This window comes from Miscanthus floridulus, chromosome 3 (assembly GCF_019320115.1).
Source record: "Miscanthus floridulus cultivar M001 chromosome 3, ASM1932011v1, whole genome shotgun sequence".
NCBI classification, from domain to species: Eukaryota; Viridiplantae; Streptophyta; class Magnoliopsida; order Poales; family Poaceae; genus Miscanthus; species Miscanthus floridulus.
Window position 1 is genome coordinate 141,918,797 of NC_089582.1, and position 22,563 is coordinate 141,941,359.

Sequence of the window (22,563 nt, forward strand, 5' to 3'; positions counted from 1 at the left end):
TCTATAAAGATATGCACTCTATTGCCCAATAGATAGTGCCTCGAAATCTTCAGAGCATGGACCACAATAGACAGCTCTAAGTCATGAGTGGGGTAATTCACCTCGTGCTTTTTCAGTTGGCGCGAAGCATAAGTTGTCACACGCCCATCTTGCATAAGCACACATCCCAGCTCTGTCTTCGAGGCATCACACTATACATCAAATGGTTTGTCAATGTTCGGTTGGGCCAACACAGGAGCAGTGGTCAGAAATGTCTTTAGAGCTTGGAAGGCTTCTTCATAGGTTGGGCTCTAATCAAACTTAGCTTCTTTTTGGAGCAGCTTGGTCATTGGCTGGGCTATCTTGGAGAAATCTGGGATGAAACGCCGATAGTACCCAGCTAGACCAAGGAACTGATGAATCTGGTGCACAGACTTGGGAGACTTCCAATCTAACACATCTTGCACTATGCTGGGATCTACTGAAACGCCGTCAGGTGTCAACACATGCCCTAAAAACTGCACTCGTTCTAACCAAAATTCACACTTGCTGAATTTAGCATACAACTTGTGCTCCCTTAGTCGAGCCAGTACTATCCGAAGGTGTTGGGCATGCTCTTTATCATTCTTGGAATGTATCAGGATATCATCAATGAATACTACCACAAACTTGTCCAGCTCCAACATAAAGACTGAATTCATTAGGTACATGAAGAAGGCAGGAGCATTGGTGAGACCAAAAGACATCACTAGGTACTCATACAACCCATACCTAGTAGAAAAAGCTGTCTTTGGTATACCATGTGGTCTGATCTTGATCTAATGATAGCCTGATCGAAGGTCAATCTTTGAGAATACCTTGGCACCAGCTAGTTGATCAAACAAAGTATCTATGCGAGGCAACGGATACTTATTCTTAACTGTTACCGCATTAAGAGGGCGGTAATCCACACATATCCGCAGAGTGCCATCCTTCTTCTCACAAAAATGGCTGGACAACCCCATGGTGAAGAACTAGGATGGATGAAACCTTTTTCCATCAACTCTTTCAGCTGCTTCTTCATCTCAGCCAATTCCCTTAGAGCCATGTAGTACGGGCATCGAGAGATAGGAGCAGTACCAGGCTCTAGCTCAATGGAGAATTCCACCTCTCTGTCCGGTGGCAACCCAGGAAGATCTTCAGGAAAAACATCCGGGAACTCACATACCATAGGGATGGGAGTAAGATCAGGAGAGGCTTCGCATGGGCAGCAACAGGTAAGACTAGATCTTGGGGTACAAGAAGAGACATCCTATCCTTAGAAGAAGTAAGCCATAACTCGACACTTCTCCGCTTCAAATCCAAGACTACCCCATACACTCATAACTAGTTCATTCTAAGAATAGCATCAATGCCTTGCCCAGGCATTACCATGAACTGTAGGCGGTAAGTGTGGGTAGCTAATACCAAGCTTACTGTGTCCATTTGGGTATTGATGAATATTTGCAAACTCGTAGTACGGATTCTATAGGCATACGGTATATCCATAAGTGGTAAGTTGTGCTGATCTACAAATCTCATGCTCATAAAGGAATGTGATGCACCAGAATCAAACAACATATAGGCTAGATGGGAATCGATGGTAAACATACCAGCCATCATCGGTTCCTGCTACAATATCTGCTTAGCATCCATGAAATTCACCTATCCGGATCAGCTGGTTGGCACCTTTCTCTTGATCACAGTCCGCTTGACTAGACTAGAGTTCACCGATGGTTGAGCAGACTAAGCTGGCTAGTTCTGGGGACACTCTCGAGCATAGTGGCCATCTTTGCCACATTTGAAGCAAGCGCTAGGCTTGTTTCCAAACCCTTAGTGAGGTGGGACCTGCTGTCCCTAAGGCTGCTGGGGCTACACCTACTGAGTGGGTGCATTGTACTGTGTGGAAGAAGTCTATTGGGACTACCGAAACGAATGCCCACCTGATGGTTGATAGGGCCCCCGTCGGACAACTTGTACCTTCTGAGTATGAGGGTGGCTAGAAGACCCCACAGCCACCCACTTCCTCTTCCACTCTGCTTAGGAATCCCACTACAAGCCCTCCATGGCGATGGCAGCATTCATCATTGCCCCGAAGGTCTGATAGTTCATAGTGTATAGGTTCTTCTAAAGGATATAAGAGAGGTCGCAAAAGAAATGGCCCTTCTTCTTCTTATCAGTGTCCACATGAATGCCGGCATACTAGGACAAGTGATTGAACTTATTAATGTAGTCCATCACTATCATACTCCCTTGTCGTAGCTCTAGGAACTCAGTCAACTACCGGTTGATGACACTAGCAGGAATATAGAACTCTCTGAATGCTGTGGTGAACTCCTACCAGGTTGCTGGATGATCTGGCTACTACATGGCATGGAAGGTATCCCACCATGCACTTGCGGACCCTAATAGTTGTTGCGCTGCAAAGCACACTTTCTACTCATCGGCCACATTGAGCAACAGAAACTTCTGCTCCTAAATGCAAAGTTAGTGCTCTACATCTAGGGGCTCATCTATTGGCGTGAAAGTGGGCGGTTGGGTCTTGAGGAAATCCTGGTAAGAGGAGGGTCCCTCCAGACAATGGGCACCACCCCCGTTCCCACCATTGCCCCCGTGGCCTCCACGGGCGAAGCCAGCGACAGTTTGTGCCATTAGCTCCATGGCATGGGCTGACTCACGGTGAGCAACCATCAGTTCCGCCATCATCTTAGCGTGAGTCATTGGCTGTGGCGGTGGCGGAAAAGGTTGAGGAGCCAGAAGTGGAGCCTCCTGACTCCCCCTGCTGCCATGCTCATTAGCCCAGCCACTCTTGCCTTGGCCCTCGCCAAGACCGTGAGTCGCCCCAACACTGGTGCTCCCGCATCCAGACCTTAGATTCATCTATAAGAGATAGGAACCATCCATTTAGAACAACCTTCCCGATCAGAAGCAAGGGATAGAGAAATAACAGCACATTTGTTAAGGCATTCCTTTAGTTAATCCTATCAATTTACTAATCCAATAATACGTGTAGAGGGATTTAAGTTTAAGCAAGATGCTATTATCATGATGCATGCTTTGGCCTATACGTTCACTCAAGCTGGAATATAGCGACATTCATAAATTTTTTTGGCACATCGCACCCTTCCTTTCCGTATACTAAGCGATTTCTTATGCAACGTAAGTCAGTATACCTGCAGAAAACTAATTAGATAAAACGAGTGCCGCTATCCTAGATAGATCATATTGCTAGGGCTTATACTTATTTAACTAACTTAATCGCATCCTACTTTTCGCAAAACTTTTTTTGGTCAAATTTTTAAGTTTTGAAAAAGAGTGATGAAACTCGTAACCATTATTGGCTCTGGTACCAACTGTGGCAGAACCGCCCAAAATAACAAGCCTACTGAGGTGTTCGTCTTTCACCAGACTCTAAGCACCCCATAAACACGCTACAACAGGCGGTATCCGTCGTGTACACCCCAAGAGAGAACCCAAAAGTTCCACATTTTTCCCAAGGATCCAATAATGAGAATGAGTTATAATACTTGTCCATTTCATACATCAGAAGTTCTTAAAAATTATATTATTACATTACCAAATGTCAGAGTGCGGAATAACAAACAGCGGAATTTAAAAATGAACATCTAGCGATAAGAGACGAGGATCTATCTGAGCCTACCAGAAGAATCCTCCACACAAAGGTACTTCTCATATATTATCTGCAACAGGGGTAAATAAATCCTGAGTACACAATGTACTCGCAAGACTTATCTGACTAGTGGGAATAATTTCCCGACTCCAAGAAATGTGATATGCTTTATGGTTTGCTGGTTTTCTTTTGGCAGAAAGCAATACTATTAATGAGTCCTTATTTATGTTATTATTATCAGTCGTATTAAGTTATTATCTATCCAATCTATATATGCACATGTTCTACTTTCAAGCAAGAGTTGAGCAAACAGTTCCATTTCATCATCTTCCATCTTTCAGTTCTTACTACGGTGCTAGACACGAAACAAGCCGTATCGGATTGCTCGGTGATTCGTGAATCAATGTCCCTAGCTGGGTACCCTGAAAACACACACCCTGCTTGTACCCTAGGCACAAGCAGGACTAACCCATCACCCTCCTGTCCTAGGTGTCTAGGTCCCCATCCAAACTTGGACTCCAAGCCCCCACTCCTAAGTCTCGAACTCAGTGCGGTGTAAGGACCTCCACCATCTCCACCTCCAATCAGTCGGTCCGGAAAGAGCCGGATCCACGATAAGAGAGCAACGAGTCTTCCCTGCGCCTATACCCAAGTATGTGCTCAGGATAATAAGTTTGTGACTTGCCCACAATGCCTTATGCAACGACCGGTCCTTAATCGACACATACAGGGAAAAAGTGTAACCGAGCTATGCCCTGTTGGTCGCAGGACACAACCCCTTACACCCACCAATACCCAAACCACATCCCTGCCCAATCACCATTTACCTTTATAATATTTTATCATGAGTGATCATATTTATCACCTATTTATGGGTAACGACAGGTTACTCACGCTACCGATATCCTAAGCATAGCAGCTACGTGACCTACACTAGTAGGACTCATAGGTAGATATATTTATGCATGTAGTTTCCATAAAATACATGTACATAAATGCACATCATATATATATATATTTAGTGATAATTAAATAGGGGTTATGTACCGAGGCTTGCCTTGGGCAGGCGACGGGTCAGCAAGGTCAGCACCAAAAGGCTCCGGGGCTCCCTCTTGCACGAGGATCTCCTCCTTGTACTCCTTAATGACTTCCTCGTACTCCTGTTCGTCCACGGGCACGAACTCAACCAACTTGTGATCTACATGCAAGAAATGATGATGCAATACTTAGTAATATGGCAACAACAACTCTTAAAATAAAAGTACATCTGTCTAACTACTAGCTAGTGCTACCGACTAAAGTACTAGGTTACCTACTGTTACCACTAACAAGTACGAAGTAGGACATACATTATCACAGCAACTAAAGGTAGTCTTACTCCTAATACCGATTTAATCTATATATGATAAAACAAGGATAATAGCTACTCTATTTATCAACTTACTCTAGGGCTACAAAATTTACAGCAAGTACATAATAATCTAGTGAGCCTACTGTAAAATTTGCATAGCTATAACTATCACCAATTTATCACAAAAATTCCTACAATTATTAATCTACATAATACTAAGCTTTTTAGTTTGAATTTATGAACCTACCATTATCACAGACAACTATAATCTAACTACACTAATAGGTAGATGGCATTTTTGTGAACCTAACAAGTTTGGTTTCACTATTTTTGGGCATATATAGAATTTACTATAATTTATCAAAGTTTAGCTCAAAACTTAATTGAATAAACGTTTATACTTCACTGGAAATTTGAAAACGTATTCAACTAAGCGGCCCAACTCGCGACGCGGCTCGGCCCACCACAGTGACCCACGCGCGTGCACTAGCACGGCCCACGCAATGGCCCGTTCCCGAGACAGCGACCCAACGCGGGGAAACCCACGCGCGCGCCGGTGAATATGCAATAGAGACCCCAACTTTCCACTAAATGAATCTGCCATCCCTTCTACTATTCTACTCTCTCACTGACGCTCGCATTTATCCCCCCTGTCTCATCTTGAATCTATGTTATGACACCCCTTGCCGGATTTAACTAAGGCCGTGGCGTCTCCGGCCAATGCCGGTGAGCACAGACCCTCTCGGCAGCAATACTCGCCACCGAGACACTCCTCAACACAAACGTAGTTGAACAAGGTACCCATCATCATGATTGGTGGTGTATAGAGGCACGACCATGCACCATGGTGGGGTTTGGCCGTGGTGACACCGACGTCAGCTAAACATCCAGCCTAGCGCTACCACTACTCCTAGCCTCCATTCCTAGAGTACCGATAACACCCTAGAGGTTCTAGATACAGCCATCCTTCTCCCAATCCAACCGGCCATGGTCATAGTGGTGACACGGCGTCCATCGGCGTTGGCCACACACTCCGGCGAGCCTCGGCCCCAATTGACTCACCCAGCTATCCTAGGAGTAGGAGGGCCTTACCAGCAATGCGTAGGACGGCTTGGATGAGGTCATGGGGCACGACAAGGCGATTGGCCATGTACGCGGGGTCGCTCTGGTTCCCAGCAAGCGCGGCGACGATGTTCCTAGCGACCTGCAGCTCCACCAATAAAACCGCTACATGAGCGAGGCCACCAAGTCAATCACTATGCAAAGCACATCCTAATTAAAACAGTGGAGCACCATGCAACGCCCTAGCCATGCGCCCGCTTCGATGGCCATGGTGGACCGCCGCGTGGGGAACGCCCCGCATTACCTCACTGTAGGCCGAACGAATGTTGGGACGACTCCAATCGGAAGCTAACAACCCAAGCTCATAGTGTGTACGGTTAATTGGAAAGATGTGGAGTATGCGAGGCCAATTACAGGGGCGACACCTATGGACTTATGGCGGCCGGTGATGGCAAAAACTTAAATTGACACCCCTCCATTGTACCACCGCAACAGTGGCAGGTTAGGCACGAAGCTGTCCTCCCACTCGACCACCAAACGTGCTTGGTAACAAGGATGGGGCTAGCTCATTGGTTTGGCTTTAGCGCGGCTCAGCCAGCCAATGACCTTCCAGGCGACGTGATGGAAACCTTTGGCGTGGCCTCACGCGCAAACATGAAGACAAGGGCAAGCAGGGCAAGCCCATGCGCGCATAGCCGAACGTCAATGGGAGCAGTAGTTGTGCGGTAGCGCCGGATGACACGTAGTGCGACCGGGGTGTAGTGTGACACGACGGCGAGCAGCAGCCTCAGGTGGATGCATTGGAGGGGGTAGAGCAGCCAGGCTTGCCGGGCCCAGTGCATGCGCGTGCCGTGTGCCAGAGCACGACCGTAGGAGGTCGTGGTCGGCAGCGCAGAGCCAAATGCGCAGGTGTGCGCGCGTAGGCACGACGGGCGGCCGGCGCGGCAACGCCGAGAGTCGGACAGTGACCACGCCCAGGCGCTGGCACCATTGAAACATGCGACTTGCATGCTTTTTAAAGTTACTACAAAAACGAACCCGATGATCCAGTAACTACACCACCTATTTTACGCTCTAGCTGGTATATCAGGCTACTAGAGGAAACCCTAAAACCATGCCACAACCTAATCCGATCGTTCTACAAAAATTGTCGAATGTAGTTTCGTCAACGCATTGTCCTACATGGGAAATTTCGGCTAAGTCCTAAGCGAATACCGTTCTTGACCGCACGTATTTCATCATCGCCTATGAAGTTTGGGCTACCAACTTTACTATGTTCCGCCGATGCGTTCCATAGCATTTTCGTCCGATAAAAATTCATTTAGAACCCTAAGTGATAATACGCCACATGAAATATAACATCCATTTCTTGTTTCAAATGAACGTTTCAAGTTCCGAATATTGATGTATACCCTATATTACACACATTTACACACAAGTATGATGCTCATGCAGTGTTTTAGCAAAAATAGTATAGTGTAACACCGAGGGTGTTACACCGAAGCAACTGTTCCACGCATCCTAGTTGCCGGCCAGTGGGCACGGCCATCGTCGGTTCCCACCCTGGAGCAGCGCACAGCAGCACACAGAAGCCAAGCGTTTCCCAGATTCGGTCGCTCCTGTGGTCGGCCAAGGAGGAACGAACCCTCTAGCACCAGATCTGGCACCAATGCGAAGAGGAAGAAGCTATCGACACATAATTTTTGTCCCATGCCGAGGACAAACGCAGCAATCCAGAAGAGTCCGCTCGATGGAGTAGATCTGCCTAGCTTCAGCACAGGGGTGGTCTATCCTGCACGATCCTTCCGAGACATGCCAGTCAATTTGACCCTACAATTGACAAGGAGAGAAAGTTCATTAGTAATTAAGGGCGAAACTTGCCGGTGTTGTCAGACAGTCCTGAATGTGCGGCTATGAGAGCCGATATAAAAGGAGATCGACTAAATAGTCAATTCCAGTATATTCATGAGAATAAATCAATTAGAGCTCATGGAATTATGTAAGAAGAATCGGTTATCATTCAGGATAAATATCATTAATTGAATAGATATTAATCAATGACAATAAGATGTCAACAATGATTGGTTTATGCTGAGCCAATAATTATAATTAATCGAACCCTTTTTTATATAAAGAAACAATTCAACACCACTTAACTATTTAATAAAGATAAATCTAATGAACATGTTAGATCTCATCTATCATCATGACCAGTGGGGCATGAGGCAGAATCATGCAGGTCGTAGAAATAACAATAGACTCGACGACCCTAACTCATTACTAATATCAGTGGGGCATGAGGTAGAATCATACAGGTTGTAATACAATAATAAGATCATGGGGCTAACATATCTTTCAACCTATCTTTACTTCAACGGTCTCGTGATGCGAATTGTTCATGAAAGCGCTCGATATCGGCTAAAACAGTCGATTCAGGCATAACACACAGTTAAAGTCATGCCTTACCAGGAATAGATCTACTAAATATCGATCCCCACTCCACGGTGCTAACAGTGGGGTGAGGCAGAATCACACAGGCCGTGATAACGGGCCGTAGAACGGTTCTCTCTAGCCAATAGATCTACTCAAGACACAACATGCCTTAACCGCACATTATGCACGATCAAGATTGACGTAAAACAACCGATAAGACATAACTCATCATTTAAGGTGTAGATTGGATCAGTTTTAGGTTAGCAAATGATGGGTCAAATAAGATATAAGGCCGATCTAAATCAATCTCAATCGGGCAGAGTGATATTGTTGTAATTAGATAAATAATGAAAGCAATAAGCAATATCGGTAACTTAATGAATCTACCAAAGACTGCCATTCTAAGGTAGAGCCGATAACTTGACCTTGATCTAATTCAAGCAGTGGGGTGTGAGGCAGAATCACACAGACCATACTTGAATTAAACAAGAGTCGATAACTAGCTTATACCAGAGCTGCAGTGGGGGTCGACCAGATCGATGCAGCCATACGAACAGAGGTATAAACCATGACGGTACTTATAGACAAGCAGTGGAGGTCGACCGGATCGATGCAGCCGTACTCGCTGAAGAACTCGCCGAGATCTACTCTACTCCTACTCCTAAGGGGTGGCTGGAGCCAAAAAAAGTAATTGACTTGTATTTGGATTGATTGTTCGTTCTGATACAATGGACGGGGGTTTATATTTATACCCTGGGCTGGCACAAAGTCCTAACCATACACGACTAGACAATTCTTAGACAAAAAGAAAACGATCTAATTTTACATAATTAGGACTCCACGGTTTCCATTCATATAGAGCCTATCTCCATTATGCCCGGGCCAATGCTGTTAATGTCGTAGCCTTTCACGATCTTGTGCATGAAGAATTCCTTTTGTTGCTCCTTCCCTTTTTATTCTTGTGCACGTGTACACGATCAACCAACACATAGACTTGCCCTTTTTAATATTGTGTGCATGCACGTACTGCTCTCCAATACTTTCACGTGAGGAGCAAACATGTCCATCGACTTGGCTTCTTGTATGTACACCATCAGCAGCCAAGGCAGGTAACATGATATATGTGGAGTCTGGCTGGTCCTGATTACTCCGTGTATGAATAATAAAATAATCTACCTTTTCCTTCTCATACGGATCCTAGCCCTAGCAGCATATGGCCATGTATCAACCGAATAGGATTAAATTTGGCCAAATATGTCAATTGGCCGTACGTGCAAATAGCTAAACATGCATATTTTCTTTCCTTTAATCTTCTAGCTTTTCACGTCTGGAGTTCCTGGACACCATGCATCTCCAAAATATATTAAATAATACTTCACGGCCAGCTCATAAATATCCCATAATTAGGAGACTTTCTTGCTTTTGATATCATCGGTCGATCTCTTCCTTTTCAAGATAAGCTTACCGAATTTTGGTGTAAACAGAAGCCCTCTACCGTCGGGAGCGAAGTCACCTTGGAGGAGCCCCTGGTAAGAGCCCATGTAGGGGAAGTCAGTGGCGTCGGTGTTTAGATACAGCCCCTCCATGCCGCGTCGAGCAGAGGAGCCGGCACCATACGATGGCACTTGGGAGAAGACGTCGAAGTCGACGGCGATGGGGGGGATGACGGACCGGTGCCATTTAGATCCACCGGATAAGAGGACTGCGAGTAATAGTCCGGATACTCGGACCAGTGGCCATCCATGGCGAAAGTGGTGAGTCGAGGAGCTGCTACGCCAATGGAGGGGTTGGGAGGAGCGGCAACGGCGTGGAGCGAAGTGGTGGCGGAGGCAAGGAAAACAGAGGAGAGTGAGCGCGAGAGGGAGAGAGTGAGCTGCGAGTGAGGAGGTATCGGTGCGCTCGGACATGGCACATTGATGAAGGGCAAGCCCTGTCCAGACGTGGTTTTAGGAGCTGCTAGTAAGGTTTGGGTAACTAGCTGACTAAAGGTTGTTTAGTCTCTTTTAGTAAAGATGTTTGACAAAAAAGTTACTAAAATAGATTAAAAACTACTAAATTTAGGAGGTGCTAGGTGAACCAAACACCCCATTAGTCTCCACAACCACAACCAGATGGAGAAAGCGAGAGGTCAAGACCTTATTCTAGCACAATTATAATCTAAACTATAACCCATAGGATGTCCTTCATTTAATGCACATGCCATATATAATCCTAAAAGATTAAAGCATCTCCGAGATTATCTATTTCTCATGTAAGATTATCTATTTCTCATGTCATAAAAGTTTAAATATATGATCTCTTATGATTACTAGTGTATTTTTTTCTTCTTCTCCTCCAACAAATTGTCAATATTTTAAAAGTAGATAGGGGAGACAAAGGGATCTCCTACATTTGAAGGAAAGGGAGATAGATTTTGTGTGGATAGGATGAATAATTTGTTGGAGCAACTATAATCCCTTATATTGCATTTTATTTGTATTATTAGAGATGGGGTAAGTAATTTGTTGGAGATACTCTTACATAAGTTTTTTTTTATCTATTTTTCAATAGGAATTCATAAGCTACTACAAACGCCAAGTTCTCGTGTAACATCCGAATTCAAGACAGTACCTTCTCTGAAAATGTGATCAACATAGGAGTAATTAAGAAGGAAAACATACACCTAAATTTGAGTTAAACAGGAACATAAGCAAATGGATGCATGATCACATATCCCACATAATCCGTTGAGCAGAGCTCACTTCCTACTCATGTTGTTCTCATAAACCAAATATTCTTCCCATATAATTCTTGTTGTCCATCCTATTACACCGAATCTCTCCCTCTTAAAATCTGTTTGATGTGTCTTATGCTAAAACACAATGAAGCCATCAAGAAAGTTGCTATTACAATACAAAACAATGATTAGATCTTAATCTCAACACGCGTACACGCTACCAATTAATAATTAAATGCAAAATCTCCTACAACTAAAAAGAACAAAAGTAAGATTATTTTTTCGTGCGACTTTTTTTGGGGTCATCTTCGCTTCGCCTCCCCTGCGATACCTGCCTCCCGTCCACGCGCAAGTCGCTAAAACGCCGCAATCACCGCCCCCACCCACCGTGCGTGCGACCCGCTGGAGCTCCCCATCCCCATCCCCATCCCTGCATCACTGTCGTGATATCTCCTCCCCACCGATCCCATTGCGCCCCTGCGATCCCATCGCGCCGCGATCGCCCGCCGGCCTCGCTCGTCTACCGTCGCCGTCGCCCAGTAGCCTCGCCGCAGCCTCCCTCACCAAGCCCCTGGCGACCCAGTCAGCCAGGGCATCGATGGTTCTAGACGTCGTCCCCCCTACCGCCTCTCCTCCCACACAGAGGATGGATCCAGATGAGGCAGCCCGGCCGGTGAGCAAACCATCGACCGTCGCCCTCGGCTGATCCGGTGACGAGGCAGACCGGATAGGGTGGAGGTGCTCGCCCTCGGTGGATCCAGTGAGGAGGCATCCTAACCCAGGTGAGAGCGCACGACACGGCGGCCACCCTCATTCTCCTCCTCGCCCCTTCCTCCTCGCGCCGCAAGGGCGGGGCGACGATGACCCTCCTCGGGTGCTGCGCCGGTGCATCGGTTCGCCATCCCCGGCCTCGACGAGCCCCCACGGCAGCGGTCCCTCGGCACGACGCCATCGGGCGGTCCCTACCGGTGCTCCCCAGCGCGGCTCCCCCTAATGCGGCATCGTCTCGCCAGGCGCCGTGTCTTCTTCTATACTCCATGAAACCCTAGGTGCCTGTCTCTTCCTCTCTCTCTCTCCCTGCAATGATTTTGGCTAATAGTTTCACTGAGTTACTATCCAAATCCATTAATTGCATGCTATTCTGAGCATCTGCAATTTAGACCCTATTCTAAGTTATAGGCAACACTGAATTTCTGTTAGTAAATACTAATCATGTACCAATTAGCACTGACTGTGTGTTTGCTTCATTGATTTGTGATATTGAGATGCCTGATGTAGGATGATAGCTGAGGTGTTAATGGATCCAGAGATTAGGCTCTACATGAAATCACATTTACAAGGAATTGCAATATGTTAATTGGCTTGCTCAAACGAGTTACAAATTACACGTCATGTGCTGCTGCTTGCTTCCTTACTATGAAAAGTAAAACATGAAGTGTTCGTAGCATTCTTAATCTCTTGCTCCACAAACCTAGTGTTACTACTTCACTCTCTATTTATTGTGCCTTCAATTGAGCGCTTATGGTACTGATTCTAAAATTTACAACCAACTTTCAGCTTGTATGTCTCTGAAACATTGTTTTATTAATTGCCAACTGTTGCCATAGCTACAAACACTGACATTTTTTATATTCATAGTAGTTCAAATGATTTCTCCAGAAGCCTAGAGAGAAAATAAATATTATTTTGCGGTTGTTTATCATCTCTTAACGCTCCCTTTGCAATCACAGATTTCAGCAGCTCGGATTAGCTGCCCCTCTTGGTTTTCAACTGGAGCCAAAAACCTGATTAGCAGAATTCTTAATCCCAATCCTACAACTGTAGGTCTTTTAATCTATTTCCCTCATACTTTCTTTGTCCGATCACTTCACCTAACAAACAACTATACATGAAAGATAAGCTGCAGATTTATTGAGATAATCTGTGGCGTAAGAGGAACCCGCAATTCCTGATAGTATTTAAAAAAAAATCAAACATAGATAATGGCTGTATGAATCTTACATCTTGTACGGTTACTTTTCTGCCATTTCAGATCATGTGCTGTTCTTAATTATTTTTCAACCTATAAATTAAACATGCGTTCTCTAAGGACGAAACCTATATTATGTTTACTCTATATATATTTGCAACCAATCAAAATTACGCTTAGTCTACCTAGAAAATTGTCCCCCTACAGAGATGACGTTCCTTCATCCACACCAGATTGTACACCTAGAAAAACCCTCATACAACAAACCAACGATCAAGATCTAATCTCAGAAGGCTTCACCATCATCGTGTGGCCATGGGGAATTCCAGGCTTCAACCCAACTCCGTCCAAGCTTCAAACGTGACTCCGCCCCTGTGAGCCACGGACGTCAACTCCCATGGCAGCCAGGGTTTGATTCCCAATCCCCACGCCCCATTTTCTTCTCTTGCAAAAAAAGCTACCGTCGATGCGCCATCGGCGCCGGCACCCACAGCCTTACCGGCCGCTGTCGTGGGTGCGCACGGGCTCCTGCGTCCGCCAGCCCTGCCATGGCCCCAGCCACGCTTTGACCGCCCCCACTGGCCGCACGGTGCTAACACCGGCCGCATCTCCGTCCGTGGGGGACGACGCGGCGAGGTCGCGACGGTGGCGTGGCCATGGAGGACGAGGAGCAATGGGGATCCAATCGATGGCGAGGACGTAGACGTGGACGCCATCGGCGATGAAGCAGCAAGGTCCTGCTCTACACCCGTTTTTTCTAGCCCCCACAGCCATTCCCTCATTGCCCAAACCCTAGCATCATTGCTGATCTGTTCTCGTGCACATCTCTAGGAGTTCGACAAAATGAAGTAATGGCTCTAGGAGATTAAGGAATCTGCCACTACGCTCTGGGAGATGCAGACCATGGTTGCCAAGGTTTGTAATCCTGCCCATATGCGCTACTTTTCCATTCCAATAGGTAAGATCCACATATGAAGTACGGTTCGTTGGGCAAAAAAATAGCTTTGTAAAAGAAATGCTTATATGTGGTGATTTATTTCGTTGATGTGTGGACATGGCAGTAATGCACATTTATGGTACCATTGTTGGCAGATTGAATCCTCAAGAGTTTTATCAGCTAAACAATTATGTGGTTCTCATGAATAAAAAATATTTGTTGTTGCTATATCTCAAAAATAAAATTTTTTTATCCATAATTTTCAGTTGCATGGATATGATAAAAAATGGAAACAGGAGGAGACTCGAGGGTGCTGCTGCTCTCTACCTGCTGCCACACTGCTGTTGCTGCTCTCTGCTTGCTGACACAACCAAGGTGGGTTTTAGAAATGCGGAATGGTGTTTCCAGGTTTTCATTTCATCATCTTTAAAGTATATTTTCTCATGTAAAATTGTCACTTTTAGTTGGTGCTTTTAATTTATTATTTCATCAGAATTTATGTAAAAATGAAATATTGTTTCGATGGTCAACATGAAACTTGAAGTTGGTTGTGCCAAGGGACAACAAAATCTGTTGGCTAGAGGGGTACCTAGTGGCTGATATCTTTTTAATCTGTCAAAAAACTATAGATCAATTTTCTCAACAAGAGTTTTAGATGTTATAAATATTTGGTTGTATTATATTAGTTGAGTTTTAGATGTTAAAAAACATTGGTTGTATTATATTTGGTTTCATCCATTAATCCTTTAGTGGAATAAAAAATTTGTGATAAGTCAGGTACGAATTTTTTTGTTTCTCATGTCTGTGGCTTTGTGAATTGCATAGATTGATAAATGGAAGTCAAAGTCTGATGCAACAGTGGTGATAATGAGGCCACCAGCGGAAAGTCACATCTGAGACCACATGCCTGGCCCAAGAGATCTATGATATCAATGACGTATTGCTTGCCTTGCCGGTAAATGCAAAAGTTCATCCCCCCCTCATAGAAGTTAATTATTAATTAATCTGTAATCCTCAGCAAGCACATGGATTTGTGATCCAAAATTGCTATGAAAACATAAATAGTTGCATCGATTTTCCTGGATGAATTTGTAATAGTTTTGACCATAGTTCCTCTTCTATCTAGCTAGCAAGTGTGATGAATTTGTTGCTAATCCATTTGTATATCGAAATAAACAAAATATATATATGGAAGTATAGTTGTGAGGTAGGAGTAACTTCAGTGATGACAAAGATGTAGCAGGTGCAAGATTAGCTTGTTCCCAGAAGATGACAAAGATGTTAGTTGCCATTGGACCTCACCGGTGGCCCGCAACATGATCCTGATGCTTCTTGCACAGATCATGCCAGACAAGTGCTATATTTTGAAGGAGTCGTACAATAGCTTAAAGGTTAAAAAAAGACAGTGCATTTTGGAGTATTCTGTCAGAGACTGATTCAATCCTACTTCGAGAATGTTAGTCTCATGCACCAGTGGCATTAGGGTTAGTAATTCATACTTATATGCAAGTGATTTTGCATTGCTTTTTGGATAGTTCATTGCTATTTGTAGGAGTACATGACTTTTTTGGCATACAGATCATGTGCTTATTATTTGGATAGAAGTATGAATGTCTACTTGATGAAATTGATGGGAAATTATAAGAGCATCAAGGAAGCTTGAACTTTATCTTAGAATTACTTGAGTGATGTGAAGTTCCTCTAAATTCATTAGGTGTGCTTATTTATTTCATAACTATCTATATTGATTTATTAGAGTTTAGATCTCATGCCATGACTCTTGCCAACAGAAGAATAATGGTAATTGACTGTTGTGAGAGTTTTCAGAAAGTTCATATTTTTTCTTGGTCATCGTGTTCTTTAGCTTCCACTACTTTAGCTCAAGAAAAATGATCCACCTTCTAACCACTTCTGGATGAATGCAAGGTCTGGTTTAGTCTGTTTGGATGTCATCAACCAGACATGGAGACAAATGCTTGATAAGATTGATCTTTGCATTTCATTATTTGTATGTACAGTCAATGGATTCTCTCCAAGCCTTATATGTACCATTAGAGATTCCTGTTTTGTACCATGTTAAAGTAGGCTTAGGTTTAAACCTATGTGATACTTTGTAGATCTTGTCAATATGTTTGAGGTCTTCTTTCCAAAACTTCTGTTATATCCTAATCCTTTTGATCCATTAAATGCAGATGCGATTTCGTTGATGATGTGTAATCGCCCTTCTTTGTGTGCATCAAACTTATAAAAACGTTGGCTCCAGTTTGCAATCTGGGTTAAAGCGTATGGCATGGTTACATGTACATTTCTCAAGTAGATGGCCACGCCTTCCTGATCAGTTATTTTAGCAAATCATATGCTTTGATCCCTGTAATTTTGTTGCTAGATCATGTACTTTGATCCTGTAATTTTGTTGTTGAACCATGTGCTTCAATCCCTGAACTTTGTTCAACCATTCTTTGATCAGCATGTCACTCTGAAAAAAAGGAAGCCAACATGTGATTCATGTGTGGGGACAGTGAAACAGAGGATAGTTAGCATGCGAGATATAGGTTAATTAATTGTTTACTAGATGGGATGGGCTAGGAAAATAAACTCATTTCATTTGAGGTTGGATGGAAATGAGGTGGGTTCTATCTTGTTCGTTTTATTTTTTACAAATTGAATCGGGTGCTGCGGAGTCGCTGGTGATGTGCAGCACCGGCGCCGTGGGTGTTGATGACGATGATCATGAGAAGGAGGACATCGACGAGGAGCGGATCGAGATTGGGCAGCCCACGGACGTGCCACACGTCTCGCACATCACCTATGTGTTTTTGTTAGTGTTTTATCGGCATACCATCTATAGTTGAAGATGAAGGAAAGGGAGTCACCATCAATGCAGTCTGGGCTCTGTGAACTATTCAACCTGGCCAAAGAGGCGTCGAAACTGCTGATCATATGGTGTCCAACGAGAAGGTCCAAGGTGGATGAGGGGCAGTATGTTTAGGGTCCACTCGTAACTGAAAGAGACTGACGGTAGTTTTTATAGAAGTCATAGCTCCTCAACCAAACGCACCCAAAAGCAGGGCTAATGGTACTGTGAAATTTAAACACGCTAAAAACTACTTTTGGTTATACAATATATAAGACATCAATCTTAATAAATTTGATTTTTTGTTTTATTTTTTATATAAATTTTCACTTCTTATTTTACAGTATATGTTTGCGTGAAATGGATCTAAAGCAACATATATTTATACGATGAGTATAACATAATTTGTTTTAAGGTTTTGTGAGAGATTTTTCAAGACACGTAGTATTACCCATATAACAGGCACTAATATTTACATATTTACTCGAACCTGTGTATAGGATGACATGGAGTTCGTGGATATATTAGCGCACGAAAGAAACAGATATCAGAGATTTTTCCTATCAATATAAAACATTATCATAGCCGCATCACGGAAAGGTTTATACAATAGAGTTTGTGAGCATGCGACGCCACGCTCTATGTAACTGTGTTAATTTTATGAACTTTACTTCTTGGATTAAATGTCACTTTAATGTCTGTATTTAATTTTACAGTATTATTGTTTTATCGTGCTATCGGTATATTTTTTTTAGTACAAAGTTTAATTATCCCGGAATAACGTACGGACAAGTTACACAACTTAAACAAAAGAAAAGGAGCGCAAGAGTGGCGTCACCGCGTCAGACTTACGAAAAGCCCCAGTGGCGTCGAGCGCATCGCGCAGTCGTCCTCGGCTCCCCCGCGGCTCCGCCCCACCTCCCCTTCCGTCAGCGACCGCAACCACCAGACCACCGGTCACCACCCAATGGAGGCTGGGGAAATCGGCGGGGCCCTCCTCTTCGTCCTCGCCGCCGCCGCCGCCGTCGCGGTCGCCGTGTCCGTCGGCGCGGTCGACTTCAGCCGCCCGCTCACCGGTACACACATTCGCTGCTCCCACCCATTCTATTTCTCTTCCCCTCACCCCTCTCGCTCGGACGGCCGCGCTACAGCTCACGTGATTTGACATGCCCTGCGCGGCTGCGCCCGCCGCCCGTTGGTTTTGTCCTGCTTCGTTCCGCAGCGGGCGCGCCGCTCGACTTCCAGGAGGCGGTGTCCTGGCTCATCGGCATCCTCGACGGCACGTCCACCGCGGCGGCGGACGTGTACGGGGCGTGGGTGGCGGTGCGGGCCGGGGTGATCGCGCCGGTGCTGCAGGTGGCGGTGTGGACGTGCATGGTGATGTCTGTGATGCTGGTGGTGGAGGCCGTGTACAACAGCGTCGTCAGCCTCGGCGTCAAGGCCATTGGGTGGCGGCCTGAGTGGAGGTTCAAGTGGAAGGCTCTCGACGGCGCCGACGAGGAGAAGGGAAGCGCCCACTTCCCTATGGTCCTGGTCCAGATACCCATGTACAATGAGCTGGAGGTGAGAACAGACCACCACAAAAAAGATGCTAAAATCGTATTTCGTATCGAAATTTTTAACTATTCATCCACTGATTATTTGATGAATTGTTCTTCCTCTTGTTGCTTTGTGAGATTAAATATTATTTTGATGTGGTGCGTTTTTCCGTGTGTGGTATGGGCTCTTAGGTGTACAAGCTGTCGATAGCGGCAGCATGTGAGCTGCAGTGGCCAAAGGACAGGATAATAGTTCAAGTGCTGGACGATTCCACTGATCCCTTTATCAAGGTAACCTGTCTCTCCTAGTTCCTTGTTTCATGGTTGGGCATTATTCCTACAGAACCCTTTGTTTGGTGGACAAACTATTAATTTTGGTACTGTTAGATCGTATCAGAACAAGTGAAACATCAAACTGGTTTGTTATAGCAGACGAGTGCTCAAACTCGACCTGTTGTGGAATCAATACCAGCAGGATGATAAAGTTTTCACACGAGACTAACTGCAATAGCCTCATAGGAGCATGCTAATCATTTGGGCCGGTTGAGTGGGTGCAGAGAGAATGTTTCCATTGTGAAGTGAGTAGCTAGCATAACAGATGCTCCTGCTTTTATGAGATTAGTTACATGAAAGCTACTTCAGTATTTGGCATAAAGGGAACTTGAAATGGTTGCCTCACCTGATAAAATATTTCGCAATCACAAGTCATCATCCAAGTAGGGATAAATGATCAAATATTTTGATGAGGTAAATGCAGAACGTGTAGAAGAAAACAACTCGAAGGAAGAAACGAGTCTGAGAATGAGGACAAAGGTTAATAGTCTTCTGGACCATACACTCACATGGCCAACTGCAGGTTGGACCCAGCTGTCTGGGTTTTGCTGCTGTTGCCTATTAGGTGCTTGCAGCTTTGTTTATGTAAAGATAATATTCCAGCGAAAATAGCGTTACTAGAACTGAGTAACCATACCAAAACTAACAATATCAACCACTGTGGGGTATTGGACTAACAGTATCATTAAAGTCTGTCAGGAGCACCATGGGGAGTTTGGCCCTTGAACCTTCAGGTACTGAGATCTGCACACGCCTTATGGTACAGCCACATGAGAATAACTATTGGCTCCTGACATTTCACAGCATCATGAGCCCCCCTCTCTGCCTTTCGGTTCACTTGTCTTTGTTTATTCAGAACCATAGATCTGAGGCTACGGTTCAATGATTGGTGGGCATATTCTTCTTTAGAATGGATCTTCCTCACCTTTCAAAAAGTTTCACTTCATAATTTGGAATGCCTGCTAGATACATGCATATCAAGCACTGTTCCTATAAAATCCAATCTGTTTACACGACAAGGAATCAAAATTTATGATTTGTGTTCATCTAAATTCTTGCAATTTTTCATGAAGCGCCATTTTCAGGAAGTGAAGTTTTAAACAAAAATGTGAGCCAGTAAATTATATAATGAAAAAGGAAAACGATGTCCATGCCATTCCTCTCTGGTGACAGTAGTAAATATGAATATTGATTGATGTATCTGGTTTGATTGAATAGTGTTAGGGAATGGGTTGGTTAGTGCGATGGAGCTGTAGTAGTTGGCAAGCACAGCTGCACAAGGAACCTTTGATGAAGCACCGATGGCCTTCCAAGCAAATAGAAGACAGTCCTGTTGCCATCAGATTTATCCATTTGTGTTGACATAGCAGCTACTTGCCAACCTATCTTCAGATAGCGAACTACTAAACCTTGCTTACCATTTCAGTATCTGAACTGCCATCACAAGAGTTCAACCATCTTATTATCGTAGTGGGTTAGATAATTTAAAATATTATTGGGTCTAACAAAAAATATATATGATGACTGGGATTACTTCTTGCTGCAGAATTTGGTGGAGCTTGAATGTGAGCGCTGGGCGAACAAAGGTGTCAATATTAAGTATGCCACAAGAACCAGCCGCAAGGGATTCAAGGCAGGAGCTCTGAAGAAAGGAATGGAATGTGACTATGCAAGGCAAAGTGAATACATTGCCATATTTGATGCTGATTTCCAGCCTGAACCAGATTTTCTGCTCCAAACTGTCCCATTCCTTCTGCACAATCCGGAAGTTGCACTTGTTCAAGCTCGGTGGTCCTTTGGTAAGTACTCCATTTCCTGTTAGCTCTTGAGCACCATTTCCGTTCGTCGACTCTCCAAGGGCAAGGTTGTTGTTGCATGTGAAGTATTGCATATAATGTGTGGGTTGTATGACATTGAGCCCTTGGGCGGTATAAATAGAGTACAAGGCTTTGGTGGGCAAGATGACTCCTCGATACACATGGCAATACAGGATTACAATATCCTAAACTACTAATATACTCTAACATGCACAAGTAGTCCTTGCGACTAGCACGAGGAACTTGGAACTTGTAATAAACATCTCCTTGCATAATGATGACATTAAAATACATTTCCATATTCTCCAATGGTTCATGATGATGCCAGAAAGATGGCATAGAAACTGTTCAAATATAATATAACATGAAAAATGCTAAACTTCTCAAGCAATATAGTATTTTATTCACTCTGATCGGTCCAATTCTTAATTGACAGAATTTTGCAGTGAATGACACCACAAGCCTGTTGACAAGGGTACAGAAGATGTTTTATGACTACCACTTCAAAGTTGAACAAGAAGCAGGATCAGCAACTTTTGCCTTCTTCAGTTTTAATGGTACACATCTTTTTTAAACCTCTAAAGAGTACAAATTCCCGAAAAGAGGGGTAAATAACCCCCGAGTTTCTATTTCAAAACCATACAATCTCCCTAACGGCATTTCTATTCTAGGAACTGCTGGAGTGTGGCGTACAGTAGCCATAAGAGACGCAGGAGGTTGGAAGGACCGAACTACAGTTGAAGACATGGACTTGGCGGTTCGAGCAACCCTAAAGGGCTGGAAATTTGTATATGTTGGGGATGTTAGAGTGAGTAGATCTTAACATATAACAGTGTTGTCAAAAGTAAATATATTTGATGTGATCATTTGACTATGCAATTCACAGGTCAAGAGTGAACTGCCGTCCACTTACAAGGCCTACTGTCGGCAGCAATTCCGGTGGTCTAGTGGTGGTGCAAACTTATTCCGTAAGATGGCAAAGGATGTTTTGGTTGCCAAGGTGAGCATATCTCCGCCCAGGTTCCATTCTGGCAAATCATGTCTTTTGGGGGGAAAATCTGAAAATTAGCCCCACTTGTTGTTCCACTAGGATATATCACTCGTCAAGAAGTTTTATATGCTCTATAGCTTCTTCTTTGTGAGGAGAGTTGTAGCGCCGACGGCTGCCTGTATTCTCTTCAATGTCATAATCCCCATCTCAGTCACAGTCCCGGAGCTCTACTTACCAGTGTGGGGTGTTGCCTATATTCCCATGGTGCTTACCATAGTCACAGCTATAAGACATCCAAAGTAAGTTTCTTTGTGATTGTGAGTTCTAGAACAACATTGCTCATCTGTCCTTTCACCAGAACTGAAGCTAATGAACTTCAACTTGTCTTTGCAGAAATCTACACATAATGCCATTTTGGATTTTGTTTGAGAGTGTGATGACATTGCATCGCATGAGAGCTGCACTGACTGGACTGCTGGAATTAGAAGGGTTCAACCAGTGGATTGTGACAAAGAAGGTGGGGAATGATCTCGAGGACACTGACGTTCCTTTGCTTCAGAAAACCCGGAAAAGGCTAAGGGACAGGTGAAAACTCGCAACTAAGATTTTCTGGTATAAACTATTAAGGGTAGCAGGCAGGCCGACACTACACGTCATACATTACTGATGCTGTTCTTTCTTGCAGAGTCAATTTCCTTGAGATTGGATTTTCGGTGTTTCTCTTCCTCTGTGCATCATACAACCTGGTGTTCCATGGGACAACAAGCTACTACTTATATATGTACTTTCAGGGATTAGCATTTCTGTTACTAGGGCTTAACTTCACTGGCACTTGTTCTTGCTGCCAATGACAGCATGTTAAAGCTGTATGAATTGCTGCTTTATAATCATTTTCTGGGCATGCGCTCGTAACGTTTCAAATGGTTTAGATCTT

General features: G+C 44.2%; 1 protein-coding gene and 1 long non-coding RNA gene across 2 annotated transcripts; both read left to right on the forward strand.

Moving 5' to 3' along the window:
- The first annotated feature begins 13,517 nt into the window (after nucleotides 1–13,517).
- Nucleotides 13,518–17,155, forward strand: LOC136547294 (uncharacterized). The gene is made up of 5 exons (XR_010781533.1): nucleotides 13,518–13,893; nucleotides 13,991–14,074; nucleotides 14,363–14,471; nucleotides 14,922–15,051; nucleotides 16,289–17,155. It is a non-coding gene; the product is annotated as an uncharacterized lncRNA (long non-coding RNA).
- A 640-nt stretch (nucleotides 17,156–17,795) lies between these two features.
- Nucleotides 17,796–22,516, forward strand: LOC136542652 (probable glucomannan 4-beta-mannosyltransferase 7). Its single transcript, XM_066535179.1, has 10 exons — nucleotides 17,796–18,026; nucleotides 18,173–18,513; nucleotides 18,681–18,779; nucleotides 20,368–20,620; nucleotides 21,085–21,195; nucleotides 21,310–21,446; nucleotides 21,525–21,638; nucleotides 21,729–21,928; nucleotides 22,023–22,214; nucleotides 22,315–22,516. The coding sequence occupies exons 1-10, from the start codon at nucleotides 17,918–17,920 to the stop codon at nucleotides 22,478–22,480; spliced, it is 1,722 nt and encodes a 573-aa protein (XP_066391276.1). The 5' UTR covers nucleotides 17,796–17,917; the 3' UTR covers nucleotides 22,481–22,516.
- Nucleotides 22,517–22,563: the final 47 nt, after the last annotated feature.